The sequence below is a fragment of the Callithrix jacchus genome, chromosome 20 (genome assembly GCF_049354715.1).
Source record: "Callithrix jacchus isolate 240 chromosome 20, calJac240_pri, whole genome shotgun sequence".
Classification (NCBI taxonomy): Eukaryota; Metazoa; Chordata; class Mammalia; order Primates; family Cebidae; genus Callithrix; species Callithrix jacchus.
The window spans coordinates 32,265,498-32,285,408 of NC_133521.1; the positions used below are offsets into that span (position 1 = coordinate 32,265,498).

General features: G+C 44.1%; 1 protein-coding gene across 22 annotated transcripts in view; it reads right to left on the reverse strand.

Moving 5' to 3' along the window:
• WDR59 (WD repeat domain 59) overlaps positions 1-19,911 on the reverse strand; it is a 118,727-nt gene that overhangs the window by 39,169 nt on the left and 59,647 nt on the right. For all 22 annotated transcript variants that reach the window (XM_078357758.1, XM_078357757.1, XM_078357755.1 and 19 more), the window contains 8 exons: positions 17,341-17,497; positions 12,376-12,455; positions 10,290-10,422; positions 10,033-10,157; positions 7,105-7,269; positions 3,844-3,939; positions 3,524-3,680; positions 2,940-3,009 (listed from right to left, as the gene is read on the reverse strand). In XM_078357758.1, the coding sequence (XP_078213884.1) occupies positions 2,940-3,009; positions 3,524-3,680; positions 3,844-3,939; positions 7,105-7,269; positions 10,033-10,157; positions 10,290-10,422; positions 12,376-12,455; positions 17,341-17,497 (983 nt within the window). The remainder of the gene's footprint in view (positions 1-2,939; positions 3,010-3,523; positions 3,681-3,843; positions 3,940-7,104; positions 7,270-10,032; positions 10,158-10,289; positions 10,423-12,375; positions 12,456-17,340; positions 17,498-19,911) is intronic.

Sequence of the window (19,911 nt, forward strand, 5' to 3'; positions counted from 1 at the left end):
TCATGACCTTGGGATTGAAAAAGATTTTTTGAGGCACAACACAGAAATCACTAAATATAAAAATTAAAAAGTGATAAACTGGACATCATCAAAATTAGGAAACACTGTTCACTGAAAAACATTAAAGAGGGAGAAAGGCAAGCCACAGATTTGGAGAAAGTCAACACATTCATCTAGCAAAGAATTTGCAACCAAAATAGGTAACGACCACAAATAAATAAGAAGTAACAGTTCCCCCAAAATAGGCAAAACACTTAAGAAGCACATCACAAAAAAAAGATACCCAAATGGTCACTATGCACACAGAAGCTGCTCAACATCATTCATCATCAACATGGAAATGCAAATTAAAACCACACTGGAAAACTAGTACACTCACATCACGATGGCTAAAGTTGAAATGACTAGCAATACCCAGTTTCAGAGTGGATATACAGCAACCAGCGCTCTGAAACATTGCTGGCGACAGGGTAAATGGCACAACCACTGCGCACAAACTTTTGAGCAATTTCTCAAGTTAAGGATACATCTATCCAATGACTGAGAAGTTCCGCTCTCCTCAGGTGCAGAAATTAATACACAAGTTTTTTTTAATAAACATATGTATCCAGGTTTGCTCGTAATAGCCCAAAACTGGAAAGGATGCAAATATCTACCAACAGGACAAAGAATAAACAAACTATGTTATATTCATACAATGGACCTACTGACACATGCAGCAATGTGGATGGATCAATGTCAATAACATTACATTGGGCAAAGTGAGCCAGACATAAAACAGGTCATGCTGCACGATTCCACTCATTGAAGTTTAAGAACAGGCAAAACCAAACTACAGTGATGGAAGTCAACATAGTGTTGTCTTCCGGGTGCTGAAGGGCTGGGGAAACGGACCAGGAACCTTTGGGGATGAGGACAATGCTCTATATCTTGGTAAGAGTGTTGGTCACTGAACTCTATGCTTCAGATTTGTGTATTGTAAACTATCTCAGTAAAGGACTATCAGTTGAAAAACATTCTAATCGGAACATTTTTCCCTCTAATCCAAAGTCCAGATATAGATATTCCTTGTTTCCCTTTGAGAATAGGGGAATGTTTTCTATTCCAATAAGGAATTGGGTGTAATGTAGGTGTTCCCTAGTACTTAACCCCAGTTCCCATGGGGCCCAGGTCACATCTGCCTGGGTTACTGCAGAGACTGGCCACCTCTTGGCAAAGCAGCAGTGTCTGCTCACACGTGTCATTCAGTTCTCTTTCTTTCTTGTTAACTCAGCTATTCATTCATAACTGATATGGTTAGGCTTTATGCCTCCCCCCAAATCTCATGCTGAATTGTAATCCCCACAATCCCCACGTGTCAAGGGAGGGACATAGTGGGAGGTGACTGGATCAAGGGGTCAGTGTCTTCCATGCTGTTCTCACGATAAGTGAGTTCTGGTGAGACGTGATGGTTTTACCAGATCTGACAATTTCTCCTTCACACACACACTCTCTTTTGCCTGCCGCCATATAAGATGTGTCTCTTCACCTTCCATCATGACTTTAAGTTTCCTGAGGCCTCCCCAGCCATGTGGAACTGTGAGTCAATTAAATCTCCTTTCTTTAGAAATTACCCAGTCTTGGGCAGCTCGTTGTAGCACTGTGAGAATGGACTAAAACAATGACTATGCTGAGTATATTATATCCAATGCCTTCAAGGGTTTGCAGCAGGGAGGTTCGCAAGTTGTTATATCTTGGCCACCAGACTACCGAACCAGAAGTCTACTGTATAATCCTAAAGTTTTAAACCAGTAATCATAACAGGAAACACGGAACACTTCCGATGTGCCAGGTGGTGTTTTAAGTGTTTTTACAGGGACTTAATCTTCCCAGCAACTGCAGGTAGTGGGTGCTATGATCATCCCCCCCATGTTACTGTTGAAGAAACTGAAGGTGAAGTTTAGGTAACTTGCCCAAGGTCATAAAATGACAGGGCCAAAATCTGGATCTGAGCACACTGGCTCTGTCCATATTCCTATCTGCTACACTAGATTGCCTATAAAGAAAAACTTTTCTTTAAAACACAGAAAAACAATGACTAGACAGAAACATGTTCTGTTGTTAAGTATGATTCTGCCTAAAGCAGTGAAAAAGAAAAGAAGGGCTTTGACATTTTAATTTAAAACAAACAGGCTGGCATGGTGGCTCACACCCATAATCCCAACACTTTAGGAGAGAGAGACAGGTAGATTGCTTTAGTTCAGGAATTTGAGACTGGCCTGGCAACATTGCAAAACCCAGTCTCTACCAAAAAATATAAAAATTAGCTGGGAATGGTGGTGCACACCTGTATTCCCAGCTACTTGGGAGGCTGAGGCAGGAGGATCACTTGAGCCAGGAGGTAGAGGCTGCAGTGAGCTATGATCACACCACTGCACTCTAGCCTGAGTGACAGAGGCAGATCCTGTCTCAAAAACAATACAAAAACTTGCACATTTGTGTTTTCCCAATGCACTACTTATGCAATGTTTTAAAATTAAATATTGTCTGGTAATATAAGAAGTGGCATATTAGTGTTGTGAATCTACAGATGGTCTTTTTGTTATTTTTCCAGTTTTATTTCATGTTAAATTGAATAATAAAATAATTAAAAACAAATAATAATATGCTAGAAATAGGGGAAAGGCACATTTAAAAAGAACTTGCCTTGTTTTGACAATAGCTTTTATCAAGCTACTTCTTCTAATGGTTTGGTAATAACCATAAAGCAGAAATCTCAGCTTTCTTGCAATTTAACTGACTTCAGTCTTTCTCAAATAAATCTTAAAATAGGAGTTTAAAAACTCCCATTTGAAGAACTAAAACTCATTGTCCAAAGACAAACTCAGTGGTCCTTCCCAGGTCTCTGCCCATGTTTGGCCCCAGGTACATAGAGTGGCTTCTGCATCTCCCGAACTCACCTCGGAGTTGGCTCTGTGGGAGACACTGCCCGATGCATCGTCATGGGCCTCGTGAAATATACCAGGTAACCTGAAGGAAATATCACGAGCATATTAGTGTCAACAAGCTGGACCTGGGAAATCCTGAGGCAGCACTGGCCAGTCTTCTATCTCTGTATACTTGAGGGTAAGACACATTTTCATAAGCTGCAAGACTCACGACTGCGGTGACCCTTACCAGGAACAAAGGTCAGCACTCCAGGGTCCAGGAGGGAGGATGTATGTGGACTGGCAGAGTCGTCAGTGGGACTCTAAGCCTCCCTAGCAGGGGCTGTCCCCCACTAAGAATCAGGGCTCTGAGTAAAGACCCAAATCCAAGTTCATCAGAATGAAGAAAGCTAAGACCGCCATTCTGGTGCATATTCTTAGGGTAAGTCCACGGACGCCAACTGGGCATCAGACCCTGCAACACTACTATGAAAGTCTCGTTTGAGTTCTCCGAAAATAAAAGCAAACATTTCCTGACAAAGCTGTTTATATAGAATCTATGCCATTCTTAGCTGCTCCCTCTCAAAATCTAGAATCAGAGAACCAAAGAGACCCACCTGCTCCACAGAACCTGGCCCCAGAAGTCCTAGGAAAGGGAATGTTGGCGTCCTGGTACGACCCGTAGGCAGTGGTCACCCGTGCAAATGTGGGTAAGGGAGGTGTGACGGAGTTGGGGAGTGCAAACGGGTTGCTGGAGGCACTGTCTTCCTGGTTCTGAAATTTAAAAATCCACAAACTAAAAACCACAACCTGCCTTAAGGCTGAATTACAAAATAAAGACCCAGCATTACAAAACCAGAAAACCCATGATTTTAGGGAGAAAGAAATAAACAAAACACTAAAGCATAAGTTGGTATGACAGTTTCATGCTTCCCACCACAAAGGACTCAAGGCAGGAGACGAGCTGGCGCAGGCAGGGCTCCAGGCAGCTCTGGCCACGCTTCACTTTCTGCAGGGCCGTGTCCTTCAGGATCTAGAAAAAGCCCAAAACACAGTCAACAAGAGGAACACATTTCTCCTATAGGCATTTGATTGTTTTTGAGACAGAATCTCTCTTTTTTGCCCAGGCTGGAGTGCAGTGATACAATATTGGCTCACTGCAATCTCTGCCTCCCGGGTTCAAGTGATTCTCGAGCCTCAGCCTCCCAAGTAGCTGGGATTATAGGCGCCCGCCACCATGCCTGGCTAATTTTTATATCTTTAGTAGAGAAGGGGTTTCACCAACGTTGGCCAGGCTGGCCTAACCTCAAGTGATCTACCCATCTCAGCCTACTAAAGTGCTAGGATAACAGGCGTGAGCCACCACGGCCAGCCCTGACTGGCTTTTCTTCTGCAAAGTGGTCAGACACAGGGTGATGCTGGGAGCCGGGTGCAGGGTTAAGTCAAGGCTTCCAACACTGTACTAATCTAATTTCTACCTCTACAGAGATTCAAACAGGATTTATTCCTCAGCCCTGCTAGAGAAGCTCTTTCCCCAACCAAGGCAGCACACATGTGGGTATTGAGAGGGCAGCTTTTAGTAACAGACGGGCTGGTATTTCTTTATAGTGGATAAAGGCCCTTTTCCTCGCCCCCAACACTACCCTCTCCAGGAGAAATATCAGTATTTTAGAAGTAACACCCACTGGCCCAAGCTGACATTGCTCTAGTGATGTAAGACAAGAGGAACCTATTTCACTTCAGTGAAAATTATAGTATCTTTTTTGTTCTTTAAAAATATAAATACTAACACTTTAAACCCATTATGCCTAGTGTTCCGTTACTGGAACACCAAGCTTGTGGGAGTTATTTATATCCTACTGCTCTTATTTTATGCTACTGGTTTTTTTCTTTTTTGTTTTTTGAGATGGAGTTTCGTTCTTATTGCCCAGGCTGTATTGCAATGGCACGATCTCGGCTCACTGCAACCTCTACCTCCAGGGTTCAAGTGATTCGCATGCCTCAGCCTCCTGAGTAGCTGAGATTACAGGCACACACCACCACGTCTGGCTACCTTATGTATTTTTAGCAGAGATGGGGTTTCACCATGTTGCCCAGGCTGGCCTTGAACGCCTGACCTCAGGTGATCTACCCATCTTGGCCCCCCAAAGTATTAGGATTACAGGTGTGAGCCACTGTGCCTGGCCAAGGTCTGATTTTTCACCAAAAAAAAAAAAAAAAAAAAAAAAATTCACAACCTCCAGCATAAATGGGTTAAGGTGTATGCTACAGACATGAACTAACATACAACACTGAAGATAGGCATATAAACTGAGACTGTGATTACCATCTGGATGGGGCTACTGAGCACTTGAAATGTCACTAGTCCAAACTGAGAGATGCTGTTAAGTATAATATCCACAGTGAATGTGGAAGAGTTAGTACAGAAAAGAAGTGTGTATGTCTCCATAAGTTTATACTGATTATATGTTAATAGAATATTTCAGATATACTGGATTAAATAAAAATATTCCCAAAACAACATGTTACTTTTAATTTTTTTAGTGTAGTTACTAGAAAATTTTACAATTCCATGTGGCCTGAATTATATTTCTATTGGACTGCACTGAATTAGACCTTTTTTTTTTTTTTTTGAAGACAGAGTCTCACTCTCTCACCCAGACTAGAGTGCAGTAGTGGATTCTCAGCTAAGGGCAACCTCTGCGTCCCAGGCTTAAGCAATCCTCTCACCTCAGCCTCCTGAGTAGCTGGGACTACAGGCGTGCACAACCACACCTGGCTAATTTTTATATTTTTTGCAGAGACAGGGTTTTGCTATGTTGCCCAGGCTGGTCTTAAACTCCTGAGCTCAAGTGATCCACCTGCCTTGGCCTCAAAGTGCTGGGATTAAAGGTATGAGCCACAGCACCCAGCCCTGAATTAGACAAATTAGAGCTTTAAGGACACTTCCTAATCATACCATTTTATACTAACAGAAAAATCTATCTTTTGCGTATGTCCAAACTAGGCAGTGAAATATTCAGATTCCAAGTTTAACATGTCAAATACCACAAGATCTGAGTTAATGGCATTTCAGAGATCCTTAAGGCCCTTGAAAATTTTTTGCTTCCACGGGATAACCCAACAAGATGAAACAATCAAGTGTCCACGACCCAAACTGGGCAAAAAAAGAGCAGCACTCAGGGTGGCCTGAGTTTGTCAGAATACTTCAGTCCCTTCACTTGTGACACTGCTCAGACTGAACAAGGTGATGAAGAAGCTTATGGGCTTTGTCATGGAGATTCCACCTGATTCGCTGTGGATGAACTGACGCATTGAGTCTCTGAATCTGCAGAATTAAACACAGATGCCAGGCTGTGGCGCCTCCAACTGGACACCCGCTGTGCAGCTAGCCAGCCTGTCTCTAGGATAACACCAGCTCCCTCTATAGAATAAAAAATATTTTATGACCTTATACATGTTTTTTTCTAATTATAAAATAACTTTTAGCTTCAGAATACATCTTACCTATGTTTCCATGTAAAAGAAATTGGATTGCAGGGCTCCTAACCTGGACTCCTAAATGAAATTGGATTGCAAATCTTCTAACCTGAGATGATACATAGCGTTAATGAGATCTGTGGCCAGATTATATGCAATTCACGTATTTATAGGCAATATTTTCAAATTATATGCAATCCTTGTATAGATTTTTCTGAGGAAGGGCCCATGATTTTCATTAGACTTCAAAGAAAGTCCATGACTCATAAAAGGTTAAGAACATTGCTAATACTAGAGCGTGTATGAAACAGATGACTTCTGAATCTCACTGAATGGAGTTTTCATTGTTCTTTTCTACTCAACCTAGACAAACCGGCATGGTGGCTCCTGCCTGTAATCCCAGCACTCTGGGAGGCTTAGGCGGGCAGATCACAAGGTCAGGAGATCGAGACCATCCTGGCTAACACAGTGAAACACCGTCTCTACTAAAAATACAAAAAATTAGCCAGGCATGGTGGCGCATGCCTGTAGTCCCAGCTACTGGGGAGGCTGAGCCAGGAGAATCGCTTGAACCCAGGAATGGGAGGTTACAGTGAGCAGAGATTGCGCCACCGCACTTTAGCCTGGGTGGACAGAGACAAGACTCCGTCCCAAGAAAAACCTAGACAATGATGCAGATGCAGAACAGCAAGAAGAATTTGGGAACCCAGACCCCCACCTTTAGCAGCTTAGCTTTCATGGTGGACGTGATGGTTGTGGGGTTAATGAACTGGAAGGAAGGGGCAGCGTTGTTTGGGTACTGCGCAGGGAACTTCACCAGCATCTTGACGCGATGGCTGCTGCAGTGCACAGACACTGTGCAGCTCCTGTCTGCTGCATCCATCTGCAACAGACAAATCCACAGTTGCTTTGGTGACAAGTCACAGTGTCTTTCGACACAAGTGCATTTAACTGAACACTCCATGTTCCTAGTAATTGGGTAAAGGGAAAAAGTCTACAAAGACAAATGTGTGTGAAAGACAATTAGTTTTCAAAAAGATTCTTAAATTTTCATACCAATGAAATAAGCTCCAAGTATTCTTTTGTGTGTGTGTGTGTGTGTGTGTGTGAGAGACACGGTCTGACTCTGTCACCCAGGCTGGAGTGCAGTGTGGCAGGATCTCAGTTCACCGCAACCTCCACCTCCGGCATTCAAGGGATTCTCCCACCTCAGCTTCCCAAATACTGGGACTACAGGCATGCGTTGCCATGCCTGGCAAATCTTTGTGGGTTTTTTTTTTTTGGTAGAGATGGGGTTTCACCATCTTGGCCAGGCTGGTCTCAAATGATCCACCCATCTTGGCCTCCCAGAGAGCTGGGATTATAGGCATGAGCCATCACAAAGTTCAAAGTATTTGGACTTTAACAAAGCTTCCTCCCAAAGCTGTGGGGTGGAAACTTGCTATATTTCTTTTGAGATGGCAAAATAAACCAGGAAAAAGTTTAATACCAGAGTCAACTTAAAAAGTGCTCCTGGGAAAATCCACAGGGGAACAAAGTAGATTGGGGATTGCCAGGGGCTGGGTGAAGGGGAGATAGGGAGTAACTGTCATGGGTATGGGGTTTCTTCTGCAAATGATGAAAACGTTCTAGAATCAGACAGTGGGAATGGCTGCACAACTTTGTGAATATACCCACAACCACCAGATAATACACTTTAATAAGGTATATTTTGGCCAGAGCAGTGGCTCACGCCTGTAATCCCAGCACTTTGGAAGGCCAGGGTGGGCACATCTGAGGTCAGGAGTTCGAGACCAACCTGGCCAACATGGCAAAAACCCCATTGCTACTAAAAGTATGAAAAAAAATTAGCTGAGCATGGTGGTGTGCACCTGTAATCCCAGCTACTCAGGAGGCTGAGGCAGAAGAATTGCTTGAACCCAGGAGGCAGAGGTTGTAGTGAGTCATGATCGCACCACTGCACTCCAGCCTGGGTGGAAAGAACAAGACTCAAAAAAAAAAAAGGTGAATTTTATAGTACGTGAATTATATATCAATGATTTTTTAAAAGCACTCTCAAAGAAAGGAATCAAGGCCAGGCGTGGAGGCTCACACCTATAATCCCAGCACTTTGGAAGTCAAGGTGGGCGGATCACCTGAGGTTGGGAGTTCAAGACCAGGCTGACTGACCAACATGGAGAAACCCCATCTCTACTAAAGCTACAAAATTAGCCAGGCATGGTGGTGCATGCCTGTAGTCCCAGCTACTCAGGAGGCTGAGGCAGGAGAACTGCTTGAACCCAGGAGGCAGAGGTTACAGTGAGCCAAGATCCTGCCATTGCACTCTAAACTGGGCAACAAGAGTGAAACTCCATCTCAAAAAAGGGAAAAAAAAGACTCGAGATCTTAAACTAGATCACTAGGTATCCACACTGTCCTCAAACAGGACAAAGGGAGCATAAACTGACTTGATATAGATCACTAATTCAGCAAAGAATGCTTTCTATCTTTTGATTTGTGTTGCCATCTAAAGACAGCAGCTGGAGTAAAGTGAAAAGAACCACACACGTGGGAAACCTGGAGACTTGGATGCACACTTTATTTCTTCCACCAAATAGCTGCTGACCTCAGACAAGTCATTTCTTCTCTTGATGTCTCAGTTTTCTCAGCTGTAAAGTGAGGCTAAAAGCACTCACAGCAGACTTGTTTTAAAGGCCCCATGAGATAGTTATGTAACAGCACATACCCCTTCCTGCTATTCACTATATTTGGGTGAAGGAAAAACTAATCAAGCTTTAAAACTCCTTCCTGGAGAGATATTCAATTTTCTGAAGCAAAGAGTTTCGGTACTTGCCCCAAAGGAAGAGTAAATGTTCCACAGGCTAAGTGTATAAAGAGGTTTTGGTTGCCTTCTTACTATGAATCTAAATCCCACAGCCTGTGAGGGAACACGGCACGGCACGGCACAGCACAGCACCCTGGAGGGGCTGGAGGGCTGGCTGCCCAAGTCAACTCTGCCCATAACCTCAGCAGCAACTCCTGCCAAAACACTAAGCCTCCCAGGTTTTAGTGTCTTCCTTTATAGTAAAATGCGATGTTGAAGCATCTAAGGAGGAGCTAAGACACATGAGCACCAGGTTCTCCTTTGGCTGATCTTAGGAGAAAAGAAAAGGATTAAGAAGAAAGTCTGCATTCCTTTTTCTTTTCTTTTTTTTTTTTTGAGACAGAGTCTTGCTGTCACCTAAGCTAGAGGGCAGTGGTGTGATCTTGGCTCAGTGCAACCTCTGCTTCTCAGGTTCAAGTGATTCCTGTGCCTCAGCCTCCTGAGCAATTGGAACCACACCCACCACCACACCTGGCTAATTCTGTGTGTGTGTGTGTGTGTGTGTGTTTTTAGCAGAGATGGGGGTTTCACCATGTTGGCCAGGGTGGTCTCGAACTCCTGGCTTCCTGGCTTCAAGTGATCCACCCACCTGGACCTCCCAAAGTGCTGGGATTTCAGGTGTGAGCCATCACACCTGGCCAGAAAACTCAGGAAATAAAAAAGCAAGCAGAGAGAGTTCTGTTAAAGCTGCAAAGCTGTTTGCTAACTGAAATCGTTGCTGAAATGGTTCCCTCCCCAAACCGCCATCTGCAAACATGAGACACTGTTGATTAAACTAAGTACCTCCACATTGACATTCCGGATTTGCACATTGATCAGGGAGAATTCCTGCTGCAAGGTCTGAGGCAGTCCCAATTGATCTGATTTCCTCTCTTCCAGGAGATTGCTAGGGGGATCTTCCTTTAGGGCTAGCAGGAGAGAGAAGTTCAATGTTGGAAAGCATTTTTGAAAATGAATCAGGGAACAGGTCTGGGGTATCTGCCACATCTCTGCAATGCATAACGTGGCACCTCACCTGAGAAGCCAGTTTCACAAATTACCTTCTTCCTCCCCGTGGCTTGCATTGTGCTGGTGATCTATATCTTCAGCGTGCAGGGTCTTCTCGGGTTCCGGCAGAAGAGAAATGCTCTCAATGAACTCATCGACACCATCTAATATGTCATTTGCACAAAGCTGCAACAAAGTGGGGAAGATGTATTTCTAGAGAAGTCAGTGGAAAAGATCATCATGTCTGATTAAAGAGTTAAAAATGGGAATGACAAAGGATGGAGATGTGTCAGCCAAGAGCTGACATAATCAAAATAGATTTTACCCATCACCAGCTCTCCCTGCTTAAACACCCAGGATAATAGACCCTATTATTCAGCCCTGGAAATTTTTCATCATGTTCAGAGTTTATGCAAGCCTCAGGAAAAAAAAAAAAAAAATTACTTTTAACTCCAAGCCTTGATGGAGTTATTCAGCTAATCCAGGAGCAAAAATATCATAACCGGCCGGGCATGGTGGCTCATGCCTATAATCCAGGCACTTTGGGAGGCTGAGGAGTGCAGATCACCTTAGGTCAGGAGTTTGAGACCAGCCTGACCAACATGGTGAAACCCTATCTCTACTAAAAATACACAAATTAGCCAGGCATGGTGGCAGACGCCTGTAATCCCACCTACTCAGGAGGCTGTGGCAGGAGAATCACTTGAAGCCAGGAGGCAGAGGTTGCAGTAAGCCAAGATCATGTGGCTGCACTCCAGCCTGGGCAACAGAGAAAGAGTCCATCTCAAAAAAAAAAAGAAAATCATAATCTCAAGGCATTTGGTGCAAATTGTACCTTTCAGAGAAAACAGATTGAAAATGCAATAAGGTAATGAGATTTGACCAAAATACTCAAGAGTGACTTCACACTAAGCAGTGTTGGCATTTTTATCCAGTATTTTCTATTCATTCTGTGCAACGCAGTGTCCCAAGTGCTGTGGGAGCTGCAATACAAGTGAGATACCTTCCCACTGTCAAGAAATGTAGCCATCAGATGGGGAGCAGACAGAGCCCTGTGATAAGGCAGAGCAGAGCAAGGGTCATAAAAGCAGCTCAGATCAGGCAGGCCCTACTGTGGTTCATGTAAGAAACAGATATCATTTATTGGGAAAAAATTATAAACAGCTTCATAGAAGTGGTGCTGTTGACGGATGTAGAGGCCTCTAAGCATTTGCAGAGTGCAAGGGTAGGCTTTTTTTTTTTTCTTTTTTGAGATGGAGTCTCACTCTGTCACCCAGGCTAGAGTGCAATGGCGAGATCTCAGCTCACTGCAACCTCTGCTTCCTGGCTTCAAGTGATTCTCCTGCCTCAGCCTCCTGAGTAGCTGGGATTACAGGGGTATGCCACCATGCCCAACTAATTTTTTTTTATTTTTAGTAGAGACAGGGTTTCACCATGTTGGTCAGGCTGGTCTTCAACTCCTGACCTTGTGATCCGACCACCTCGGCCTCTGGGATTAAAGGCGTGAGCCACTACAACCGGCAAGGGTAGATTTCTTAGCACATTTAGAAAAGAAAGAAATGAACCCCACAAGCCACAGGCTCAGGAAGCTACTCATACTATTTTGTATTAGAATAAGGGGGAAAAAGACATTTAGACCCTGCCTTAAAGAGCTGAATACTAAGGTTGGTTCTTAAAGACCTCAAAGCCTTGGTGTGGCACACACCAGCCACTCAGCCAACCAGTAAGTATGTATTAAATGTCTATCTTGCCAGGCACAGTGGCTCACATCAGTGATATCAGCACTTTAGGAGGCCAAGGCAGGCGGATCACTGGAGATCAGGAGTTCGAGACTGGCCTGGCCAACATGATGAAACCCTGTTTCTACTAGAAATACAAAAATTAGCCAAGTATGGTGGTGGGCAGGCCTGTAATCCCAGCTTCTTGGGAGGCTGAGGCACAAGAATCGCTTGAATCTAGGAGGTGGAGGTTGCAGTGAGCCGAGATCTCACCACTGCACTCCAGCCTGGGAGATTGAGTGAAACTCAGCCTCAAAAAAAAAAAAAGTTTATCCTGTAATCTCTAATTTCCACAAATCCTGAATCTTACACTTCTTGGTGGATCCAGGTACATTTCTCCACAATAGCACTGAATACATACCCTCTGCATCTGGGAATCCACCCGCCACATTCTCAAGGTCTGATCCCGGGACCACGTCACCAGTTGATAGTCCTTGGACCCTAGAAATCACCAAATAAGAATCCTGGAAATTCTTCTGGATTCAATATCCACTTTGCTATAGGTTGAAATGGAGTGAGATTCATCCATCCATTCAACAACATCTCTGATATGCCAGGCACTATTCTAGGTACCAGGACTACAGCATGGATAAATTAGTGTCTATCTTTACAGATCTTGCGTTCCAATGGTAAAAACAGACAAACAAATATAAAACATCTGGTAAGGATAACTGATATAAAAATAACACAAGATAAGAGGACAGAGACTGACAGTGGAACTATTTTTAGCTAGAACTCCCCAAGGAAGTCACATTTGAGCAGAAACTTAAATTAAGTGAAATAATAACTGGCAAATTAGCAGGTAAAGAGCAATGCTGGGATTTAATGTCACACTAAACTTTCACCTCTGCAAATGTTCTTCCTTTTACATGCTCTTGAGGAGCTGAAGATGAACACATTTTTGCAAAATGGATTGTTTCAAATGCATCATAGCATCTTACCATTCCAAAGAATTTTTTGGTAAAGTGATGCATCTCTTTGTAAAATAAATCATCAATCCTTAATATTCTTAATTGACTGAATCACATTTTCATTTTAATTCTGGCCAAAGGGAAATTATCCTGAGAAGGTTCAGGGTGCTTTATGAAATAACTTCATGAAAGTCAGAACATTTGGGGGCAATTATGTAGTATCTAGAATCTCCTTCATGGCCACCTTCAGAAAGCGAAGAATTCAGAAATAATTTCATCCAACTTCTTAATTTTATGGATGGGGAAACCGAGGCAAGATAATATGATCTGTCCAAGGTCACAGAGTGAGAGGGCAAAAAATGAGGGCCAGTTCTCTTCCTTATCGGTTATATCTCTGCATCACCAACTCCAACCAAAAATTCACTCCTCAATACTTCATATATCACTAGGTACAGCTAGCCAGAGAGCAACTATCCTAAACCATAGCTTGTCACATGTGGCACCATCATGCCCCACGTTCACATCAACAATCTTCTGACCCTACATCTGGCCTCTTTTCATGCCCCTGACTTTAAGAAAAAGGTATGCCTAATTCCTTTCTAAATATTATAAATTAACTCAACCCCTCAACCTGTGCCTCCCCTGCTGGTCCCAAGGGGCCCTTTGCTTCCCCAACTCCCAGTGTCTTCTCCCTGCCTTCCAACAGAGAGGGCAGCAGCCTCTGCCAACTGGCTAATTCTGTGTCTTGACTTTGAGGGTAACTTAATTCACTAAACTGGTTCCTGCTGCCCCTGTTTATGCCACCTAATGACCTGGCTTCTCTCCTCAACTCACTTTTCGAACTCCTTTTTTTAAATTCTGAGACAGGGTCTTTGTCACCCAGGCTGGAGTGGAGTGCAGTGACAGGGTCTCAGCTCACTGCAACAAGCTCCACCTCCTGGTTCGGGCAATAATCCTGCCTCAGCCTCCTGAGTGGCTGACATTACAGGCACGCACCACCACACCCGGCTAATTTTACGTGTGTGTGTGTGTGTGTGTGTGTGTGTGTGTAGAGATGGAGTTTCACCATGTTGGCCAGGCTGGTCTCAAACTCCTGCCTCACATAATCAACCTGCCTCGGCCTCCCACAGTGCTGGGATTACAGCCATGAGCCACCACACCAGGCCTGAAACTCCTTTCTTAATGATCATATGGCTTCCTATTTGGTCAGTTAAATGCATTTCTCTTAATCTATATTTTCATCTGTCAGCAACACCTGAGAAAAAGGATTACCGCCCGCCCCCAGGAGGCATCCTTTTCCCCTGGCCGCAACATCCTAAGTCTCTTCCTAACTCTTTAAGAAATCCTTCCCCACAGTGAAAATCAAATCATGAAGTGGTCCAATAAAAACAGATGACTACCAGCCTGGGCAACATGGCAAAACCCATCTCTACAAAAAAGTACAAAAAATCAGCCCAGCATGGTGGCACACTCGGGTAGTCCCAGCGACTCAGGGGGCTGAGGTGGAAGCGCTACTTGAGCCCAGGAAGTCGAGGCTGCAGTGAGCCATATTCATGCCACTGCACTCTAGCCTGAGTGATAAAGCGAGACCACGTCTCAAAAAAAAAACATGATGGCGAAGACATGGCAGTGAAAGTAAACTGGAGCAATGTTCTGCTGAGCAGGGAGTAAGATGAAGATGGTTCCCAACTTACAATGGTTCAGCTCATAATTGTTTGACTTTATGATGGTGCGAAACTGTCACAATTTTAACATAATATGTAGTATTCGATAAATTATATGAGATATTCAACACTTGTTTATAAAATAAGCTTTTTATCAGAGGATTTGGCCCAAATGGAGGCCAATGTAAGTGTTCTGAGCATGTTTCAGGTAGGCTACTTAGCTATGATGTTCAGTGAGCTAAGTGGGTAAAATACATTTTCTTTTTTTTTTTTCGAGACAGAGTCTCGATCTGTTTCCCAGGCTGAAGTGCAATGGCATAACCTCAGCTCACTGAAATCTCCACCTCCTGAGTTCAAAAGATTCTCCTGCCTCAGCCTCCCGAGTAGCTGGGACTACAGGCACGTACCACCAAACCCAGCTAATTTTTGTATTTTTAGTAGAGATGGGGTTTTGCCATGCTGGTCTTCAACTCCTGGCCTCAAGCGATCCACCCACCTCAGCCTTCTAAGGTGGGTACTAAGATTATAGGGTAAACCACCATGCACAGCCTAAAATACATTTTCTACTTATGATATTTTCAACTTAACAAGGGGTCTATTGGGACATAACCCCATCTTAAGTAAAGGAACATCTGAACAAAAACACATGCATAATAATTAAATTTCTAGGCAGGGCTCATGCCTGTAATCCCAGCACTTTGGGAGGCCGAAGCAGGTGGATCGCAAGGTCAGGAAATCGAGACCATCCTAGCTTACACAGTGAAACCTCATCTCTACTAAAAATACAAAAAATTAGCTGGGCATGGTGCCACACACCCGTAGTCCCAACTACTCAGGAGGCTGAGGTAGAAGAATTCCTTGAACCGGACCTGGGAGGTGGAGGTTGCAGTGAGCCAGGACTGCATCACTGCACACCAGCCTGGGTGACAGAGTGAGACTCCATCTCAAAAAAAAAAACAATTAAATTTGTAAAAGATGCAGAAACAGGCAAGCCTAAACTATGTTTAGGGATTCATAAATAGGCAGTGAAAACACAAAGGAAGAATCCAGCAATTGCTATCATAAGCGTCAGGGGCATAATGCTCTAGGGGAAGGGAGGGGATTGTGAGGAGGAAGCTTCAGGGGTCCTGGCATTATTTTATTTCTTGCCCTGCATGGTAATTACACAGATTTCCACTTTACAATTACTTGTTAAACTGTACATGTTCTAAGTAATTTTCAAATACATGATATATTTCACAGTAAAAAAAATTTTCTTTAATTTAAACTTGTATTTTAGGTTCAGGGGTACGTGCAGGTTTGTTGCATTGGAAAACTCATGTCACAGGGGTTTGTTGTACATATTATTTCATTACCCAGGTACTAAGCCCAGTACCCAATAGCCATTTTTTCTGATCCTCTCCCCAGCTCACCCTCCACCCTCAGGTAGGCCCCTGTCTATCATTCCCCTCTTTCACAGTTTAAAAAAACAAAGTTAAATAGTAATTTGTAGTCAAACTTTTGCTACTGGCCAGGCAGTTCCAACTTATACAACTCACCCCACCAGCTTAAAGACAAAATGGATAACTGAAAATGGGTTCCTAAAAACTTTATTTCCATCCAAAACTACAGGTCAAACCCTGCCCGCTGGACTGTGAGGAAATCACATCATCTGTTTTCCATGGCAAAATGCAAGTGATTAAGTTCAAAGCCAAATCCCATGCACGAAATTGGTGGGATAAACACCAGGCAGCCTTATGATTCTGGAAGCAAGAGAGTTTCAGAAATATAGATGGAAAACTCAACAGGATCATCAAGAGTCTCTTGAATAAATATCCTGGAAAAAGTCTGTGAGAGTCACAAACAAGCTGGGATGGAAGTTGATGCGCTAATCCCAGGTCCACTAGAGACCCTTCCTGGGGCCCTGGACAAGTCATATCGCTCGAACTGCCTGGCTTCCCGTGTGTAATATGGAAACACAAACAAATAAACTTGTGTTCTGCCAAACGCTTAGCAATACGATCGTAAGAAAAGACAGGCTGCATCTAAACTTGTATGGTGAGTTGATAGAGAAACGGAGGCTGTGGCTTCTTGACTCCCATTCCACTAGGACCCTGCATGATGAGGGCCAGATCGGGAAGCTGCAGTAACAACCCCCCAGCCCCTCAGTGGCTTACATCTCTTGCTTGCTCTGCATCTCCACCTCATCCTCGTGCCTGATGTGCTGGAAGCAGCTCCATCTGGAGCTGTCACTTGATGTGGCAAAGGCAAAGAGGGCGTTTAACTACCCATTAGCCCCTCACCTTTCAACCCAGGAAAGATCACATCACTTCTGCTCATAGGTCATGATCAAAGCAAGTCTATCAGCCAAATTTGTCTTCAAAGGGCTGGGAGGTAAAAGAGCACTACGTGCTTGTGAACACAACGGAGAGTATGTAGCAGGCAATACTAATGACCACTTTGGGTCTCCCTCATCAATGGCGTGGCAAGGGCCAAGTGCCCTGACTCTATTTTCCATCTTTTACTGGAACAGATCTCCTCCAGGCAAGTGACTACGCTGAAAATCAGAGAAGAGGACAGCATTTGGAAGAGAAGAGTAGCCTTATATCGTCCCTTTACCCACCTATGATGAAAGGCAACAACAGCCCTGGCTGTCTGGTTCCTGAAGCCCAGCTCTGTCTGTGTCTTCCTTACTGACTCCATGGCAACACTGACTGGCACTGCTGTAACCAGAGCTCAGAAGGAAACCGGCATCAGGCCTCTCGCGCTCACCTTCCTTCTGCTTCCTCCACTGGAACTCCAGCACCACATCGTCATGCCCCACGAAGGTGTGGACTGGGGTGTTCAAGTCAAAGACATTCCACAGGAGAAGGCTGTTTTCCCTCCGCAGCTGGGGAACCATCACGGTCACCAATCCATTGCTGAAAGGCTACGCAGAGAAGGGAAAAGCAGATGATTAGAGTTTTTCAAGGAAAATCAGCTGAGTCCTGAGCTTCCAAACCTGGAATTCTTCCTAAGTAAAATAAGTGAGATAATGGAAGGCCCCAACTCATCTGGAGAAATTTTTGCCAAACACCATAAGCTGAACATTGTATCTACTTTTCTCTTTGCTTATGGAAGGGACCACAGCAAGTAAAAACTCAAGCTGAGGCAAGTGCTTGAAGAACTTTGAAAATTCTAAAATAAGACTTGGCATGGTGGCTCACACCTGTAATCCCAGCACTCTGGGAGGCCAAGGCAGGCGAATCACAAGGTCAGGAATTCGAGACCAGCCTGGCCAACATGGTGAAACCCCACCTCTACTAAAAATACAAAAAATTAGCTGTGCATAGTGGCAGGCACCTGTAATCTCAGCTACTGGGGAGGCTGAGGCAGGAAAATTGCTTGAACCTGAGGGGGGTGGCAGAGGTTACAGTAAACAGAGATCCTGCCACTGTACTCCAGCCCAGGTGACAGAGTAAGACTGTGTCAAAAAAAAAAAAAAAAAAGGCCAGGTGCGGTGGCTCATGCCTATAATCCCAGCACTTTGGGAGGCTGAGGCGGGTGGATCACGAGGTCAAGAGAGCGAGACCATCCTGGTCAACATGGTGAAACCCCGTCTCTACTAAAAACATAAAAATTAGCTGGGCATGGTGGCACATGCCTATAGTCCCAGCTACTCGGGATGCTGAGGCAGAATTGCTTGAACCCAGGAGGCAGAGGTTGCGGAGAGCCAAGATCGCGCCATTGCACTCTAGCCTGGGTAACAAGAGCGAAACTCCGTCTAAAAAAGAAAAAAAATTCTAAAATAAGCAAATGGTTCGGAGTGCTATGCACTGAAACACACTGTTTCACATCCCAGCTACTCTCCCTGAGTTCCCGCTCAAGAGTTACTGAGTGCTTTCCCAGAACGAGCATGCAGGGCTGACTGGGAAATCCCTGGAGTGGTAAACCTAATTCTTGCCACGTGGAAACACACCAGAAACATGCCATCCACATGAAGTATCACCTTCCTACTTCCCCAGTACTGCAACTGCTCAAAGGAAAACTTGGTCAGTATGGGACTGACATGTTTTACTTAGCAAAACCCCATCTGCTAGGAAGCTAAGGGGCCCACCTGGTTGATAGTTCCGTTATTTAAGGAATAAACCACCATCACCTAAGGGCGCATTTATCTTCACCACCCCTCCTGGTAACACTCTTGGACCTCTCTATTTTTTAAAGCAAACATATTAATCCAGAAAAGTATTTCAATTCATTCTTTTTTTTTTTTTTTTTTGAGACGGAGTTTCGCTCTTGTTACCCAGGCTGGAGTGTAATGGCGCGATCTTGGCTCACTGCAACCTCCGCCTCCTGGGTTCAGGCAATTCTCCTGCCTCAGCCTCCTGAGTAGCTGGGATTATAGGCACGTGCCACTGTGCCCAGCTAATTTTTTCTATTTTGAGTAGAGACGGGGTTTCACCATGTTGACCAGGATGGTCTTGATCTGTTGACCTCGTGATCCACCCGCCTCAGCCTCCCAAAGTGCTGGGATTACAGGCGTGAGCCACCGTGCCCGGCGTCAATTCATAAGAAGAGTGTCTGATTTCTTGGCAAGTGATCCCAGATACGAAACCAACTTAATACCCAAATTATCTTTTTAGCTCCACAATGCTCGATAGTGACAGCTGAATGTATAAAGGTAGCTTTATGCATCCCTGTGCTTGCTTTTAAATTGACATTAAAGGAAATACATTATCTCTCACCTGTGTGGCAGTGGAAAATTACTGGAAGGTTGATAATAGCCTACCCACTCTATTTGCAGCATTTAATGGTTTAAAAACCATATAAGTTATTTCAAAAGAAAGTCAGCTTGTGAACCATAGAATTGTATATTTTAAAATGGCGGATTTTGTCATAACTTAAAAAAAAAGGAGGGTATAGTAAAAATTACTATTCATATTCTATGGTAAAGGAAATTTCTGCTCAAAAACATCAAATGGGTTGTCCAAGGCCACACCTGTATTAATGATAGAGCATGGCTCCCAGCCCAGGTCTTCTGAATCTAAAGTCAGGGCTCCTTCTACCATAATTCACTGACTTCAAGCCTTTTGACCCTTTCCTCATCTACCCTGCTGCCTGCCCTATCATTAGTGAGTATCTTTACATGGCCAAGCTTTTCTGTGGATCTTTGATAAGCAATTCTGATGTAGATACTTACTCAACAATCCAATAATTATTTTATTTTATTTATTTTGGAGATGGAGTCTCGCTCTGTCACCCAAGCTAGAATATAGTGGTGCAATCTCTGCTCACTGCAACCTCGACCTCTTGGGTTCAAGAGATTCTTGTGCCTCAGCCTCCCGAGTAGCTGGGACTACAGGC